General features: G+C 40.1%; 1 protein-coding gene and 1 long non-coding RNA gene across 2 annotated transcripts in view; one reads left to right on the forward strand and one right to left on the reverse strand.

The window, feature by feature from the left end:
• Positions 1–10,942, reverse strand: part of LOC108539892 (uncharacterized) — a 28,683-nt gene extending 17,741 nt beyond the window's left edge. Inside the window, exons 1-2 of the long non-coding RNA XR_001888516.1 lie at positions 10,734–10,942; positions 2,396–2,520 (exon numbers count right to left, since the gene is read on the reverse strand). This is a non-coding gene — a long non-coding RNA (uncharacterized LOC108539892). The remainder of the gene's footprint in view (positions 1–2,395; positions 2,521–10,733) is intronic.
• Positions 1–16,852, forward strand: part of AXDND1 (axonemal dynein light chain domain containing 1) — a 197,469-nt gene that overhangs the window by 150,819 nt on the left and 29,798 nt on the right. The window contains 4 exon segments of the mRNA XM_017888828.1: positions 3,052–3,165; positions 6,139–6,243; positions 14,400–14,482; positions 15,328–15,597. Coding sequence (XP_017744317.1) covers positions 3,052–3,165; positions 6,139–6,243; positions 14,400–14,482; positions 15,328–15,562 — 537 coding nt within the window. The 3' untranslated portion in view covers positions 15,563–15,597.

Below are 16,852 nucleotides of genomic sequence, written 5' to 3' on the forward strand. Positions count from 1 at the left end.
ATTTCATCTGCCATTAAACCTTTCTGTTGAGTTTTAAAGTTAAATTGCTGAAGTCCTATTTGATTCTTTTCAAGTCTGAGCATTTTTGTAATCTTTCTCTCTCTGCTCATATTTTCAATCTCTTATTTCTTTAAATAGGTTAAATATAACTTTTGTAGTCTTTTTGATAATTCTAGTATATGATATAGCTGTAAAAGAATGTTTATTACGGCATAGTATAATAGCAAAATACTAGAAACAATATGAATGTTGATCAGTAGGAGATTAGTTAAATACAGTATGGTACATTGAAATAATGGAGTTCTATGCAGATAAAGTAGATGTTTAAGTAGTTAAATAAATATAATCCATGATATATTATTGAGAAAAGCAGATTATAGAATATAAGTTATATTATCTCATTTATATTAAAATGTTTATAGATGTGAAAAGCATTCTAGAAGAATATTCAGCAAACTGATAGAAATTATTAACTCTGAGCGTTAAGATTCTTAATTCCTCTGTAGTGTTCAAATATTTTACAGCAAAAATATTATCAAGAAAAAAGTATTTTCATTTTGTAAAAGTATCCTAATACATTGTGACTATTTTTCTATAATATATACATATTTCTATAGCATAATTTAACGTTGCTATAAAGTATTTTGTTATATGGCTTACACCTTAATTTATTTATGCATTTTCCTGTTGTGGGCATTGAGCTTATTGCTAGCTCTTGCTTTTATAAATATTGGTGCTGTAAACATCCAGAGGATGCTTTTAAATCTCTATGAGAAGACTCCTTTGAGGTGTTCAACACTGATGACTCCTTCTTTCTTCTCTTTTGGCTTTCCTCGTGTCCTCTCATACTTCAGAGGCTACTTCTGGCTGCCTTTTCAGGCTCCTCTTTCTTCCCTAGCATTTTATTTTATTTTTTTTCAGAGGTTTGAAAATCTATTATTGTTTTCCTTGAGTATAGGCTTTGATTTCATCTGATTTTTTTTTAGGCAGCAATTTCCTATTTATTTTAATTGACAAATAAAAATTGTATATTTTCATTGTGTACAACATGATGTTTTGAAGTATGTATACAATGTGGAGTGGCCAAATTATTTTTCTAAAAATAACAGCTTTATTGAGATACAATTCATGTAATATGTACAATTCAGTAATAGTTCGTAGTATATTCACAAAATTGTGCAGTGATAATCACTATTCAATTCCAGAACGTTTTATCATTCCCAAAAGAAAATCCATACTGATTAGCAGTCACTCAAATTTCCCCTTTCTTCTCAGGCCCTGGAAACACTACACATTTTCTGGCTCTATGGATTTGCCTATTCTGGACATCTCATGTAAATAGAATTCCACAATACGTGGCCTTTTGTGCTTATTTCACTTAGCATAGTGTTTTCAAAGGTCAGCCACATTGTTGCCTGCATCAGAACATTATTCCTTTTTTTTTTTCCCAATAGGTTTTTGGGAAACAGGTCATAATTGGTTACATGAGTAAGTTCTTTAGTGATAATTTCTCAGATTTTGGTGCACCCATCACCCAAGCAGTGTACACTGTACCCAATGTGTAGTCTTTCATCCCTCCTCACCTCCCACCCTTTTCCCCTGAATCCCTGAAGTCCATTGTATCATTCTTATGGCTTTGTGTCCTCATAGCTTAGCTCCCACTTATGAGTGAGAACATACAATATTTGGTTTTCCATTCCTTAGTTACTTCACTTAGAATAACAGTCTCCAAATGCCATTATTTAATTCCTTTTTATGGCTGAGTGGGATTCCATGGTGTATATATACCACATTTTCTTTATTCACTCATTGATTGATGGGCATTTGGGCTGGTTCCATATTTTTGCAATTGTGAATTGTGCTGCTATAAACGTGTGTACAATTATCTTTTTCATATAATGACTGCTTTTTCTCTGGATAGATACCCAAGAGTGGGATTGCTGGATCGAATGGTAGATCTATTTTTAGTTCTTTAAGGAATCACCACACTGTTTTCCATAGATCCCTAGCATTTTATGTAACTGGGTTACTGTCTAATTCTCTGGCTACCTCACAAGTTTGCCTTTAGGGTATAATTTACTTTCTTGGCTTTAATTAAATGCAGATAACTGTCAGATCTCTATTTTAAGCCCAAATTCTTCCATCTTAAACTCCAGATCCATATATTCAGCTACTTGCTGGATATTTTCTCTTGGATATCTCAATGGTACCTCAAACTCTCACAGCCTAATCTGAACTCATCTCTCTCTCCAAACATGTTTATCCAGTTTTGTTCATTGTCTCTGTGAATGGCATTGTCATCTCTCTAGTGGTCTAAATTATAAACTAAGTGTCATTTAAGATGTACCTTTTCCCTAACCATCCCGTGTCCATCCAGTCAATCACTCGAACTTACCTCTTAAATATCTCTTAAATCTTCCATTTCCTTCTCTTCATTCCAGCAACCGCTATTTTGTTCACGCTCCTTTTCTCTTCCTCTCCTTCCCTTTCTTCCTCTTCTTTAAAGCTATTCTCCTGTTGCTAGAATGATTGTTTTGAAATGCAAAGCAAATCAATCAATTTATTAGAGCCTCATTGCCTTCAGGATAAGAGCTAATCATCTCCCTGGCTTGACAGTCTCACCCTTTCACTATGATTGCACTCCTGTTCATTTATCTCCCAGTTTTTGTCCTATTGAACTAGGCTCTCTCAGAACCAATCATGTACATAGAACATCCTCTGCCCAGAGCTCCTTCTTTTCCTTCCCCATCCTTCAAGAAAAAACTCAAACATTTTCTCCTTCAGGAAACCTTCCTGACCAACTCCCTCTTTTACCCAGTCCACTACCTGGTCTAAATCAGGTGCTCCTACTATGTGACTGTATGCATTCATTGTATATTCTTGTCCATGAAATTAAAAGTTTCTTAAGGACAGGGACTATTTTTATCAACCTTTGTATCCTTGTCACTAGTACAGTACAGTTGCAGGATTAGTGCTCATTAAATATTTTTGAACAAATAATTGCTAATATTTATATACATCCTTTAATCATCATATTGTTTCATCTCACAGGAGACTGTAAAAGAATTTATTGAGCCTGAAATAGATGAGTCTCTTCAAGAGGTTGAAGAAGAAAGTAAGGAGGATAGGAAACTTCAGGAGGAAAATAAAGAGAGAGCAGAAGAAGTAAGATTATTTGGTATTTGTTTTTCCTCCTAGATACATACATACATATATATGTTTTAGAGACAGAGTCTTGCTCTGTCACCCAGGTTAGAGTGCTGTGGTGTCATCATAGCTCACTGTAACCTCGAACTCTGGGGCTCAAATGATCCTCCTACCTCAGCCTCTTGAGTAGCTAGGACTACAGTCATGCACCACCATGCCTAGCTAATTTTAAAAATTTTAAAAATAGAGATGGGATCTTGCTATGTTGCCCAGGCTGGTCTTGAACTCCTGGTCTCAAGTGATCCTCTTACCTCGGCCTCCTAAAGTGCTGGTATTACAGATATGAGCCACCATGCCTGGACCCTTTATACACACACACACACACACACACACACACACACACACACACACACACACACATATGTATAGTGGGGAGAAATTATACAGAGAGAGAGAGACACACACACAGTGGAGAATAGAAGTAGTTGGTCTGGAGTGAACTCTCCAATTTCCTTCTTTTTCTCATATAGATTTAGCCAAACCTGCAGAAATATTTATCTTTGTCACTTTATTTTCAGAGGAAGGGATGTTCCTTTTCCCTTCTAAATCCAGCCATTTCCCATTAGCCTCATTTATACCTATATTACCATTAACTACACAACCTACCTCTCACTCTGGTGCTATTTTTTTTAGCCCTTCATTGCCACATTTTTCAGATAACACTTTGAAACTCCATATTTCCACTTCTTCAGCTCCCATTCTGAGCTGCCTTTTGCCCTCCTCCCAGGCCCATCACCAGACCTCTCCTCCCTTTACCCTGTCTCAACCCCTGCAGGGGCATTTGTAGTAATAAAAGCCCTTCCTGGGATATTTGTAATAATAATAATAATAATAATAATAATAATAATAATAATACAAGGATTACCAAAAATTGAGTGCCTATCATGAGTGATATACTTTGCACATATTATCTCTTATCTGTGCAACACAACTTCAAGGTGTATATTATTGCCCCCATTTTACAGATAAGAAAACTGAAGCTCAGAGAGGTTGACTGACTTACCCACAATCATATAGCTGTAAGTGGCAGAACCAATATTCAAACCCAGTTAAGTCTGGCACAAGAGCCCTTGCTAATTCTTAGATTGACTACTACTGTCTTTGGCTTCTAAAACTCATGATTGCCTAATACTCTCTACAATGTCTTAATTTACTTCTCTGATGTGTTTCTTCTCTGTATATAGTTTAAGTGTTGGCATGACTCCAGGCTCTGAACTAGGTCTTCTACTCACTGCACAGGCAGGACAACAGAACAAAAATATTATATAACACCCAAGCCTATTTCAATCGTCATTTTCTGTTTTATTTCTGGTAAAGTGTTTGGTATATAGAAGGCACAGAATAAATGGAAATTGTCAGAGGTGTCTTAACTAGAGTGACTCCATCTTGAATAAAGTCCAGATAAAGCAAAACCTACTGGGTTACTTTCCCAGGGAATTGGACACTCTTAAGAATCACAAGATGTTTATGGTTGAGGAAACAAGTTAATGGAAAAAGGCATTCTCAGTTTAAAAATGTGTTTCACTTTAAAGGTAATGGTACTGTTATAGGAAAGGGGTCACGATTCAGACCCCAGGAGAGGGTTCTTGGATCTTGCACAAGAAAGAATTCAGGGCGAGTTTGCAGTCCAAAGTGAAAGCAAGTTTATTAAGAAAGTAAAGGAATAAAAGAACAGCTACTCCACAGACAGAGTAGACTTAAGGGCTACTGGTTGCCCATTTTCTTGATGATATCCTGAACAAGGGGTGGATTATTCATGCCTCCCCTTTTTAGACCATATAGGGTAACTTCCTGACATTGTCATGGCATTTGTAAACTGTCATGGCGCTGATAGGAGTATAGCAGTGAGGACGACCAGAGGTCACTCTCGTGGCCATTGTCGTTTTGGTGGGTTTTGGCCTGCTTCTTTACTGCAACCTGTTTTATCAGCAAGGTCTTTATGACCTGTATTTTGTGCTGACCTTTTATCTCTTCCTGTGACTTAGAACCATCTGGGGAGGCAGCCCAGTAGGTTTTAGTCTCATGGTACCCAGCTGCTCTTTAAGATGAAGTTTTTCTGGTTCATACGTCTCTGATAGTACACTCATAAATTATTGCTGAAATCAACAGTTACATTAGACAATAACAATACTAATAGGCTGTCACAAGCTGATCACCAGGCTTTATAATAAAGTACACTATTCCTAGCCTTAATATCCTATAAGCAAGCATTATGTTTATGTAACGGCATTTCTCCTTTTGCTTTCTGAGGATACCCTCCTCTGTAATAGAGTAATTTCTAACAAACTGCTTTTGCTTTACTATACTCTGTGAGTCACCCTGAATTTTATCCTGTGTGAGATCAGAGAACCTGCTCTTGGGGTCTGGGATAAGACCCCTTTTCTGGTAACAAAACCGTTGCTACTACTACTACTACTACTACTACTACTACTACTACCACTACTGCCACTACCACTACTACTATTACTACTACTACCTGTAGACTTAGTTCAGCCCCTTTCCTGTCTATTTTACAAGCACCCGTTCAGCCTTTAAATATCATTTTCTCTGTTAATAATTCCTGAAGTACCTAGGAAGAATGCATGACCCTTTTCTGGGTGCACACAGCCTTTGGAACACACTTTTATGCTAACAGTAATCATGTTATACCATAATTATTCATTTTATTATCTATCTCTCCTGCAGTACTGTCAGTTCCTGGAAGCTGGAAGAAATCCTCTTTGTTTTTCCCATAGTTATATCCTGTTGTCCACACTCCCCATCCCACCAGTTTTTCACAGCGTTTGCTATGTGAAAGTCTTCAAAAATGCTTGTTGTATGATTAAAGCAAATGAAAAATGTAAGCTTCCAACATGGTGCCAGGAAACTTGCTGGTGTGCCACTGTGTTACCCACCAGCTTGCTAACAGGTCCATGGGTTTCTGTGTTCTAGCAACCTTCAACATCTACAGAGGAGGAAAAACTAATTCGATTCATTGGAGAAGATGAAAATGTTCATTCCAAATCTCTATTTGAAACAGATGTGTTGTCTTCCTGGGTATGTATCTGAAATCCAACTAGGGAATTCAATACTGTTTAACATTACACAAACACGATATGGTGCTAACATCACTTTTAGCTACTCCAAGGGGACCAGGGGTTCCTAAGTCATGTATTTTACAGATATTTTTCTTCCAACATAATTCCTGGAAAACTCATATTTTCACCTTAACTTTAGAAAAGCTTCTCATTCTCATCTTTAAACCTCTTTTTTTTTGAGACAGAGTTTTGCTCTGCCTCCCGGGTTCAAGAGATTCTCCTGTCTCAGTCTGTGGAGTAGCTGGGATTACAGGTGCCTGCCACCATGCCCAGCTAATTTTTGTATTTTTAGTAGGGATGGGGTTTCACCATGTTGGCCAGGCTGGTCTCAAACTCCCGAACTCAGGTGATCCACCCACCTCAGTCTCCCAAAGTGCTGGGATGACAGATGTGAGCCATTGCACCCGGCCTAAACCCCATTTTAACATCAGTATTTCATCTCTTTCCTTAGTTTAACAATCTCTTGGTCAGTATTTGACTAATTTTTAAACATTCATTTAGTAGACTTTGTTGAGAGCTGTGATAATAAGCACATACCCCTAAGAACAGTAACTGTCGGGAAACTGGAAACTTAGAGACAGTAGCTGTGGAAACTCAGCAAGAAAGCAGGTTTAAAATGTCTCCACAGAAGTTTGGTTGTAGGACCATGGTAGATTTCAGTCAGCCATTGATCAGTATCTTACTCTCTACAGAACACTGTGACTTAGGAGTTTATGGATGGGCTTTATGCCTCTAATTCCCTGAAGTGGTGGTAACATTTTGTGTATATGCTGACATTGTGCATTTTCTTGGATTGGAGGATCAATAGATTTTGTCAAATTTCTCCATGCTAAAGTTAAGAACCATTTCATTATTAGGGGTGTGTGAGCCATAGGCTTTTGGCTCCCTAAAGATTTGCTGAAAAATCACTGGTGTGAGGCAAATTGATTAATAGGAAAAAAGGCATCTAAATTTGTTTAACATGTATACACGAGACCCTTCAGAATGAAGATCCAGTTTCCCAATGAGTTATGGAAGCTCATATACCATCCTGGGGCCACAGTAAAGAATACAGACTGAGTATGGCTAGAAACAGGTTACCTTGGTGAATCAGGTTAGTGACAAGACTGGTTGAGAGAGGGAGAAAAGGAAGAAGCTTGGCTGGCAAATGTGGCCTTGTTATGTAGATGAAGCCTCCCTCAGAGAGAAGAGATAATAATGTTTATTTTTAGATTTCGAAAGGCATCAGACTCTCACTCTCTCCTGGGTCCTGGAAAGGCATAGAAAGGGGAAGGGGTGGTAACTGCTTTAATGGAAATTCTCTACAGATGCAAATTTTTCCAACAAAAGACAGCTTTGCAAGGCCACTTTTTGTTTCCTGGCCAGGCAGTAGCTATTCCAAAATATGTCAAATAAATATATTTTGGGGGCAATATATTTTAATTTCCTTCAGCACATTTTCCCAAAGTGGTGCCTTGGGAGACATCAGAGAACTTTGAACAAGTTTTAAAAATAATACATCACTATGTTGGTCACTAAGACTGTGAGGCAAATATGTAAGAGGGAGCAGTGGGAATGGAATACAATGTCATGAGATTTTTTTTTTCTTTTTCTTTTTTGAGACAGAGTCTCGCACTGTCACCCGGGCTGGAGTGCAATGGTGCGATCTCGGCTCACTGCAACCTCCGCCTCCCAAGTTCAAGCGATTCTCCTGCCTCAGCCTCCTGCGTAGCTGGGATTACAGGTGCCCACCACCATGCCTGGCTAATTTTTTGTATTTTTAGTAGCAATGGGATTTCATTATGTTGGTCAGGCTGGTCTTGAACTCCTGACCTGTGATCCTCCCGCTTTGGCCTCCCAAAGTGCTGGGATTACAGGTGTGAGCCACCATGCCCAGCCGAGATTTTTTTAAAAGGGAGACAAAGACAACAGATAGCAGCTTTTTATCTGCTAACCACCACCAGTCCCAGCTACAAGCCCTCCTGCCTCAGACTTGGCTTTCCTAAAGTTAGAACTCTGGTATGCTGTCCAGGCTAGGCCCTGAAGCCAGGCAGGAAGCAGTCAGGAAACTAGGAGCGTGCAGCCTGGGATAAAACTGAGGAGCATCACACGTCTTTGATAGTGCGAGGTCCATTGCTCCCAGGTACTGCCATTGTGTGTGATACTGGCAGTGCCATATAAATAGCCTAGGTAAAGAGAACATGGACCAGTAAGGTCATCTCTAAGCTTTTGAAAATTTGCTGCTGCTACTATAGATCACTAAAAACCAAACTGTCTTGGTTCTGATTAACCAAAAAATCTGGAGAGAGGACTGAAATGCCACATTTGGATGTACAAGTACTTGCAAGTTCCTGGAAGCCAAGAAGAATCACATTCTTCCTGTGGAATGGTGGCTGGAGTACTGCACAAGTAGAAAGGGATCATGTGACTTCCCAGTGGGTCCTTCCTGCCCATTGCACAGACACAATCAATTATCTGGGAAAACAGCATTGCAGTAAAGAAAGAGTTTAGTTGACACGAAGCTGGCCACACCATGTAGGAGATGGAGTTACTACTCAGATCTGTCTTCTTGAAGGCTCAAAGGTTAGGCTTTTTCCAAGATAGTTTGGTAGGCAGGAGGCCAGGGTGTGGCTGTTGCTTACTGGTTGGGGATGCGATCATGGGGTATGGAAAATGGTCCTCACGCACTGAGTCCATTTCTGGATGGGGGCCACAGGACTACTTGAGTTATGAGTCACAGTGGCACCATCCTGCTGTCAGAAACTTGAAAAGACATCTCAAAATACCAACCTTAGGTTCTATAATAATGATGTTATTTACAGGCGTAATTGGGGAAGTCGCAAATCTTGTGACCTCTGGAATAATGGCTGAATTCAGGTCCCGCTCATACTCCTAACTTGGTGGCTTTTCATTAGTTTTACAAGGGTAGTTTAGTTTTGGGGAAGAGCTATTATCGTTTAAGCTTTGCCCCTGCCCCGGAATGAGCCAAGTCAGCGAGCCTGTGAGACTCAAGCAAGATGGAGTCAGCCCTGTCAGATTTATCTTACCATCATAATTTTGCAAAAGTGGCTTCAATCACCAGGCGCTCAAACAGAAGAGGCCTAATTGTGCTATTCTAGCAGGGGACGAGGTTGATTGATATTTGGGGATGTTGGTTCTCAGAGAATAAAGTTTCTTTGAACTAGCTTAGGATATTAGAGATTTGGCCCATGGGGTGGAGCTGGGGAAGGTGTGTCTTGATTTAGACTGCACTGCAGGACCTGTGGGGCAGGCAGGGCCAAAGCTCCGTGTTCTTTCCATTCACAGAGCTGCTGGGGCTGGGGCTCCCTGTGGAAAGTTTAAGGTTTCCAAACTTTCACTGTAAGGTTTTCTTTTCTTTTCTTTTCTTTTGTTTTCCTTTATCCATTTTAACAGGCACTCGCCTCTGGTCCTAAGAACAAAAATAACCATTTAGTAGGGATACAAGTCAAAGCCACCAGACCTATTGGGCAGCTGTACTCTGTCTTCCTGGGCTGAAAATACGACTCTCAGTGTTACCGGCACCATAGGTTCTTTTCCTGCAGTCTCCCAGTATAAAGACCACTAGGTATAGTAGCAAAGAGAAAGTTTATTTCGCTTCTGTACAAGAGAGCCAGTGACAAGAAAGGAGGAGGATTGGGCTGTTCCCCGAGGGTAGTGTGTGGTTTAGTTTTGTAGGGTTTTCTATGGGGAAGGGTCATATCAGGGCATGTATAGGAGGGTTTTTCTGGCACTTGCACAGTGGTTCACTGTGCTTCTTCATACATCATATGTAGCGTTAGCGTTTTAAATCTCCATCCCTGGGCGTGATTTTTAGATTAAAGTGAGGAGGGGGTAACTATGGGTTGGCATTGAAGTCTAACTGTGCATGCGGGGCTCCAGGGAAGTCCCTAGCCCTCTAAAGTAGGAGTTTGTTAATTAATCTTCTTGGGTCTTTTGTTACTGATTGGCTGAGAGTTAAATGAGCTAGAGCTTGAGTGAGGGGCTTTTTTTTTTTTTTTTTTTCCTTGATGGAGTCTTGCTCTGTTGCCCAGGCTGGAGTGCAGTGGTGCGATCTTGCTCACTGAAACCTTCGCCTGCTGGGTTCAAGTGATTCTTCTGCCTCAGGCTCCCCAGTAGCTGGGATTACAGGCACGCATCACAATGCCCAGCTAATTTTTGTATTTTTAGTAGAGACGGGAGTTCACCGTATTGGCTAGGCTGGTCTTGAACTCCTGACTTTGTGATCCACCCACCTCGGTCTCCCAAAGTGCTGGGATTACAGGTGTGAGCCACTGCACCCGGACAAGTGAGGGGCTTTTATCCTTTTCCTCTAGACCATCTTAAAATAAGGAACCAAGCAGCCTGCCTGGCTTATACGGGCAGTACATTTGATTGACACTGGGGAAGGAAAGAAAAAGCAAAGGAAGAGTTAGGGAAGCAGAAGCCTTGTGGTCTACAGATATAACTTACCATGCCCCTGGGAGCTCAGCTGGACAACAGCAAAGCTCCAAGAGATAGTTGAGTCCTGGGTTTCTAGTGAGAAGTCGCTCCAGACAACTAGGAAGCTAGGGACCTGAGCATGGAGAATTCCAGTTACTCCTAGTGTTCTCTCCTGTAAATGATTACAGTAGGGGATTTTCTAGCAGTTGTGATATGAGTGATATCTTAAGAAGAGTGGTGGTAAGTCATCATCAGGTTGGGCAGGTTACTTGCTTGACCTGAGCAAACAGGCCCCCTTCATGTGGTTACCTGGCAACCTAGCACCATAACAGAGGTCTGGACAATCCATTATTTCAAACTACTTAGTTATCCAGGAGATAGGACTTTGTGGGGATTATACTCAAAGTGGGCATCCACTTACAAAAAAAAAAAAGACCTGCCAGGCCATATACAAGCACAGCTACCCAGTTTGGCAGTGTGCTTGATTTTGCTGGTGAACCCAATGATCCCATTAAGCAGCATTAACTTTGACCCTGCCTTACTTGGAGGAAGGGCACTCTGCCTTTAGGTGCGGCCCAGTATAATCAGCCCTGAAAACTTATTACACAGCAACTCTGTGGCCCTCTTTTAATCCGAATCGTTCCAACATTGTTCTTGTAGGGCAAGCAGCTTGAATTCCATAACATTTCAGCTGACTGATGGAGATATGGGATGACTACATTCAGCAGACTCTCCTAAGCATCTACCAAAAATGCTGAGAGCTACAGTGGACCCTAACTACAAGTGCTTGTCAGTGTGAATAGGGTTGCCCATAAGTCTCCTGCCCTAACAAGCAATACATTAGAAATAATCTCAGGCTCATATTAAAGCTATGGGTCCTGGCTCTCTGTAAAGAGTTGAAGTATATGAGAAAGATAGGGGATTTTGCTGGATCACCTATGAACTCTTTTGGAAGGGTGAGTGGGGGCCAGAAAATATTGCTGAAAATCAACAGTATTTTCTTTTCTTTCTTTCTTTTCTCTTTCTCTTTCTTTCTTTCTTTCTTTTTTTTTTTTTTTTTTTTTTTTTTTTTTGAGACAGAGTTTTGCTCTTGTTGCCCAGGCTGGAGTGCAATGGCACAATCTCGGCTCACTACAACCTCCACCTCCCGGGTTCAAGCAATTCTCCTGCCTCAGCCTCCCAAGTAGCTGGGATTACAGGCATGCGCCACTATGCCTGGCTAATTTTGTATTTTTAGTAGAGACGAGATTTCACCATGTTGGTCAGGCTGATCTCAAACTCCTGACCTCAGGTGACCCACCTGCCTCAGCCTCCCAAAGTGCTGTCACAGGTGTGAGCCACTGCGCCTAGCCCCAGCAGTATTTTCAACACAAGATTAGACTTTCTGCCTTTAACTCTGTCATTTTGGATGAAGGAGGCCCTTAGATGTCTGTGTTTTCCTCCCACAATACCTTGTATCCCAGGCACAGGTATTAAGAGCAGTGATTGATTTACCCATTTTATAACAACATCAGGGAAGGGCAATTGAGATTGGTGGTTCCAGAAAATATGTCCAAAGCTGATAGGGAGCACCCAGTTCAACTAGGAGTCCAGAATTGAATCCAAGGAGCTGAATCTGGAGTGGGATATTCCCTGATGCACTCCCAAGCCATAGAGATGCAACCCAAAGCCCATTAGTAGAGTCAAACCCCAGGAAGGCCAAGCTAAAAAATCTAAAGGCAGAATTGATGTCAGACAGAGACTAACTGGAAGCTACAGCACATAGGCACAAGCAAAGAGGGTCCAATGCAATTGATTCCAAGAGCTGCGTGGTCCATGTTTGTCTCTGTTATATAGTGAGTAAAAGAGCATAAAAGCCAGAGGAAGGTTTGGAGCCTGAGAAGAAGGCCTGTGGCAGTAACTGTAATTAGCCTTGAGGCACCTGCATCAGTATATGGGTGATGCATGGGGGATTGCCATCTGGCACACGTAGAGGATGCTAGCAGCCCCACAACCAGCATTTCAGACTACGGGAATGTCCAAAATGTCATTTCAGACCACGGTTGGAAACTCTCCTATTGAAGGACTTGAAATGGACCGCAAAACATTAATCTGTACTTGCCAGTATCAAAAGAAAGGGATGTTTTCCTAGCATATTGTAACTAAATTTATATCTATTGACAGAATGAGGAGAGAGTCAGAAGGCTCAAATGCACACAGGTAGTAGTAGACAATCCTGGTTTATCTTGGATTCCACCGAAAGTTTTAGTTGTTTCATAGGACTGTAAACCATGTGTGGAATTTCAGTTCTAGAAGCCTCTGCTCTGAAACCCTTTCTTTTAGAAGAACAAATAAGTTAGTAGTGTGTGCCATGCAGGCACAGCCACATCACATACATTTGGTTCAGGGTGAAAAATGACAGTGTGTACTTTCCAAACAAGTTACCCAAAAGAAGCAACAAAACAGAAAGAGAAAAATATGTGACAGAGAAAAGAAGAGTCTAATATCTAGCACAGAACTGAAGAAGTTGGCCAAGTGTGGTGGCCAGGGCCTATAATCTCAGAACTTGAGAGGCTGAAGCAGGAGGATCACTTGAGGCCAGGAGTTCAAGACCAGCCTGGGTAACATAGCAAGACCCAATCTCTACCAAAAAAATGAAAAATTGGCTGTGTATGGTGGTATGTACCTGTAGTCCCAGCCACTTGGGAGGCTGAGGTGGGAGGATTGCTTGAGCCTAGGAGGTCAAGGCTGCATGCAGTGAGCTATGATTATGCCACTGCACTGTAACCTGGGTGACAGAGCAAGATCCAATCTCTGAAAAAGAAAAAGAATAAATAAATAAATAAATAAATAAATAAATAAATAAATAGTGAAGAGACTAACACAAGTTCTTTTCTCTTTTAGAAAAAGGTAGAGTGGTATGATGGGATGTGTGAGTGAGGATGAGAGGCTTAGATGCAGGTTTGCTTTAGCCCACTGGATCATGCTGTGATTGTGGCAGGCTGTCCACCCTCTTCTCTCTCCCCTTCCATCTATAATGTAGACTTTACCTTGTACTTGACTCTGCTTGGGAGACATGGATGAATGAGACTTTAAAAGTACACTGTTCTGGGAAAATGTTAATATTCAATTAAAATATAGTTTTGTCCTCTAAATTTCCTCTCTCACCTTCCTCTTATATAGAGTCAAAATAAATTAAAGAGGTTATCTTTTTTCCATATTTTCTTTGCCTGGTAAGATTTACATCTTCAGCTGATATTTATGAAGTTCCCTAAGGAATTTAAAGACTTAATTGGATTTTGCAATGTGACATTCTTAGCGAAGTAAATTATTAGTAAGACAGATGTACAAGTTAGCTTCCTTGATCTTTAACTTGACTTACAAAGAAACATGTTGACCCTTCTCCTTATTTTTTAAATCTTTTTTTATTTCTCTGTTTCTTTTTGTTTTTATTGTTTCCCCTGCTGCTTCTTTACAATTCAAATCAAATTCTTATTCACCTATAGCATGAATAATTTGGAAGCTTCTATGCTATCTGGCCACAGACAATCCCTATTTTTTTTTTTTTGTATTAAGGGTGTGCTTAACCATCTATTAGATAGATATGGTTAGTAGAAAAAGAATATTCTGGAAGGTTTGATCCAGAACATCCCGAAAAAGTAGAATACTAATTGTTGAGACTGTCAGTTCATTCATATCTCATATTTCCTCTGTCAGAGAGAATCAGCTAAGCAAGGTACATTGGCCCAAAAATATCTTGAAGCAATGGCTGTAATTGAACATATGCAGGAGAAGTTACTGTAAGTATGAGTCAACACAAGGGTAAGAGGATGAAAATGGGCTGGCCAGAAGGCTTGACTGAGAAATTCATACTTTTTGGCTTCCCTTTGGCTCTCCTGCTTTCTGTATCCTCACTAGGGGGATGCGTATCTCCACATGTTCTGCTAGAGGCAGTAAACTATAGTGCCCTGGTGGGAACATCTTATCCATCCTTATCTACAGTGGAAAGATAGAGGAAGTCAAAGTATTTGTGTGTGTTGGAGGTGGGTGTTAGAGTGATCCAATTCAATATGTTTCTAAGAGATGACTTAGGGAAATAGATGGAACTAGGAGAAACTATTGTGCTTGGGAAAGAATGTTACATATCTCAAAGAGTAGAAAGGGCGATATAGTTAAGATGGCTGGGGATGCCAGGAGAAGAGCATAGCCATGTAGACATATAATGTGCTGTAGTAGCTAAGAAGCACATCTCATGCTGGTTTCCTTGATTGCAAAAATTTGGTTTTAGAAAAGAAGGGACTCTGTTGAATTTAGTTTGTTGGATCACATCAATTAAGAGAAGCCAAAATTAACTCTTGAAAGGGAGTTCCCTGGCCATTGATGGAGAATTCCAGATACCCCAAATCAGATTTTATTAAGAAATGATAAATATATTCTTAAATAGCAGCATGATTTCTACTCTGACATTAGCATTCAGAGTCGCTCCTGGGCCCCCAGTTCTCAATCAATCATTGATGCTGTTGCTTCCGTTATTTCTACCCTTCAGACACGTTCATCTAATCTCACTGCCTTTTTAGAAAATGAGTTTCTAAGTCAAAATACTTTTCAACCCTTTCTATTTTGTTGTGTTTCTCTTCCTTATCAGGGAGGTTGAAAAGAGAGCCAGACAGGCAGAGGAAAAGTTTGAAGATGCATATGAGAAACTTCATCATACCCTTATAAAAAATAAAGATCTAGAGGAATTAGTCATGACATCAAGAAAGGAGTCTAAAGGAGAGAAAGAAAATGAAGACAAAAGAGAAGTAAAAGAAGAAGAAGAAGAAGGAGGAGGAGGAGGAGGAGGAGGAGGAAGAGGAGGAAGAAGAAGAAGAAGAAGTTAGGTCAGCAGAAGATTCCTCAAAATCTCCAAAGAAGGGTAAGGATTGCTTCATATTTTGCTTTATTTAGGTTATATTTATGAAAGAAAATTTGACTGGGCCACAAGTATTGTAGAAGAACATTAATATATTTGGTGCTAATCTACTAGTTTATACTTCTCATAGGAATGTGCAAATTTTAATCACATAACCATCTTATTCAGACAACTCACAAAAAGGAAAACCAAATGAATAACAACTGCGAATGAATAAACTAACTCAGATGCAATTTTTATTTACAAAACTGGTGAAGGTTTTTTGTTTTTTTATACTTTAAGTTCTGAGGTATATGTGTACAGCGTGCAGAGTTGGTACATAGGTATACATGTGCCATGTTGGTTTGCTGCACCCATCAACTCATAATTTACATTAGGTATTTCTCCTAATGCTATCCCTCCCCCAGCCCCCCACACCCCGACAGGCCCTGGTGTGTGATGTTCCCCGCCCTGTGTCTAAGTAATCTAAGTAATCTCATTGTTCAATTCCCACCTATGAGTGAGAACATCCGGTGTTTGGTTTTATTCCTTGTGATAGTTTGCTGATAATGATAGTTTCCAGCTTCATCCATGTCCCTGCAAAGGACATGAACTCATCCTTTTCTACGGCTGCATAGTATTCCATGGTGTATATGTGCCACATTTTCTTTATCCAGCCTATGATTGATGGACATTTGAGTTGGTTCCAAGTCTTTGCTATTGTGAATAGTGCCACAATAAACATACGTGTGCATGTGTCTTTGTAGTAGCATGATTTATAATCCTTTGGGTATATACCCAGTAATACAATTGCTGGGTCAAATGGTATTTCTAGTTCTAGATCCTTGAGGAATCGCCACACTGTCTTCCACAATGGTTGAACTAATTTGCACTCCTGCCAACAGTGTAAAAGTGTTCCTATTTCTCCACATCCTCTCCAGCATCTGTTGTTTCCTGACTCTAATGATTGCCATTCTAACTGGCGTGAGATGGTATCTTACTGTGGTTTTGATTTGCATTTCTCTGATGACCAGTGATGAGCATTTTTCATATGTCTGTTGGCTGCATAAATGTCTTGTTTTGAGAAATGTCTGTTCATATCCCTTCCCCACTTTTTGATGGGGTTGTTTGTTTTTTTCTTGTCAGTTTGTTTAAGTTCTTTGTAGATTCTGGATATTAGCCCTTTGTCAGATGGATAGATTGCAAAAATTTTCTCCCAATCTGTAGGTTGGCTGTTCACTCTGCAGATAGTTTCTTTTTTTTTTTTTTTTTTTTTTTT

This window comes from Rhinopithecus bieti, unplaced genomic scaffold (assembly GCF_001698545.2).
Source record: "Rhinopithecus bieti isolate Rb0 unplaced genomic scaffold, ASM169854v2 scaffold_15676, whole genome shotgun sequence".
Classification (NCBI taxonomy): Eukaryota; Metazoa; Chordata; class Mammalia; order Primates; family Cercopithecidae; genus Rhinopithecus; species Rhinopithecus bieti.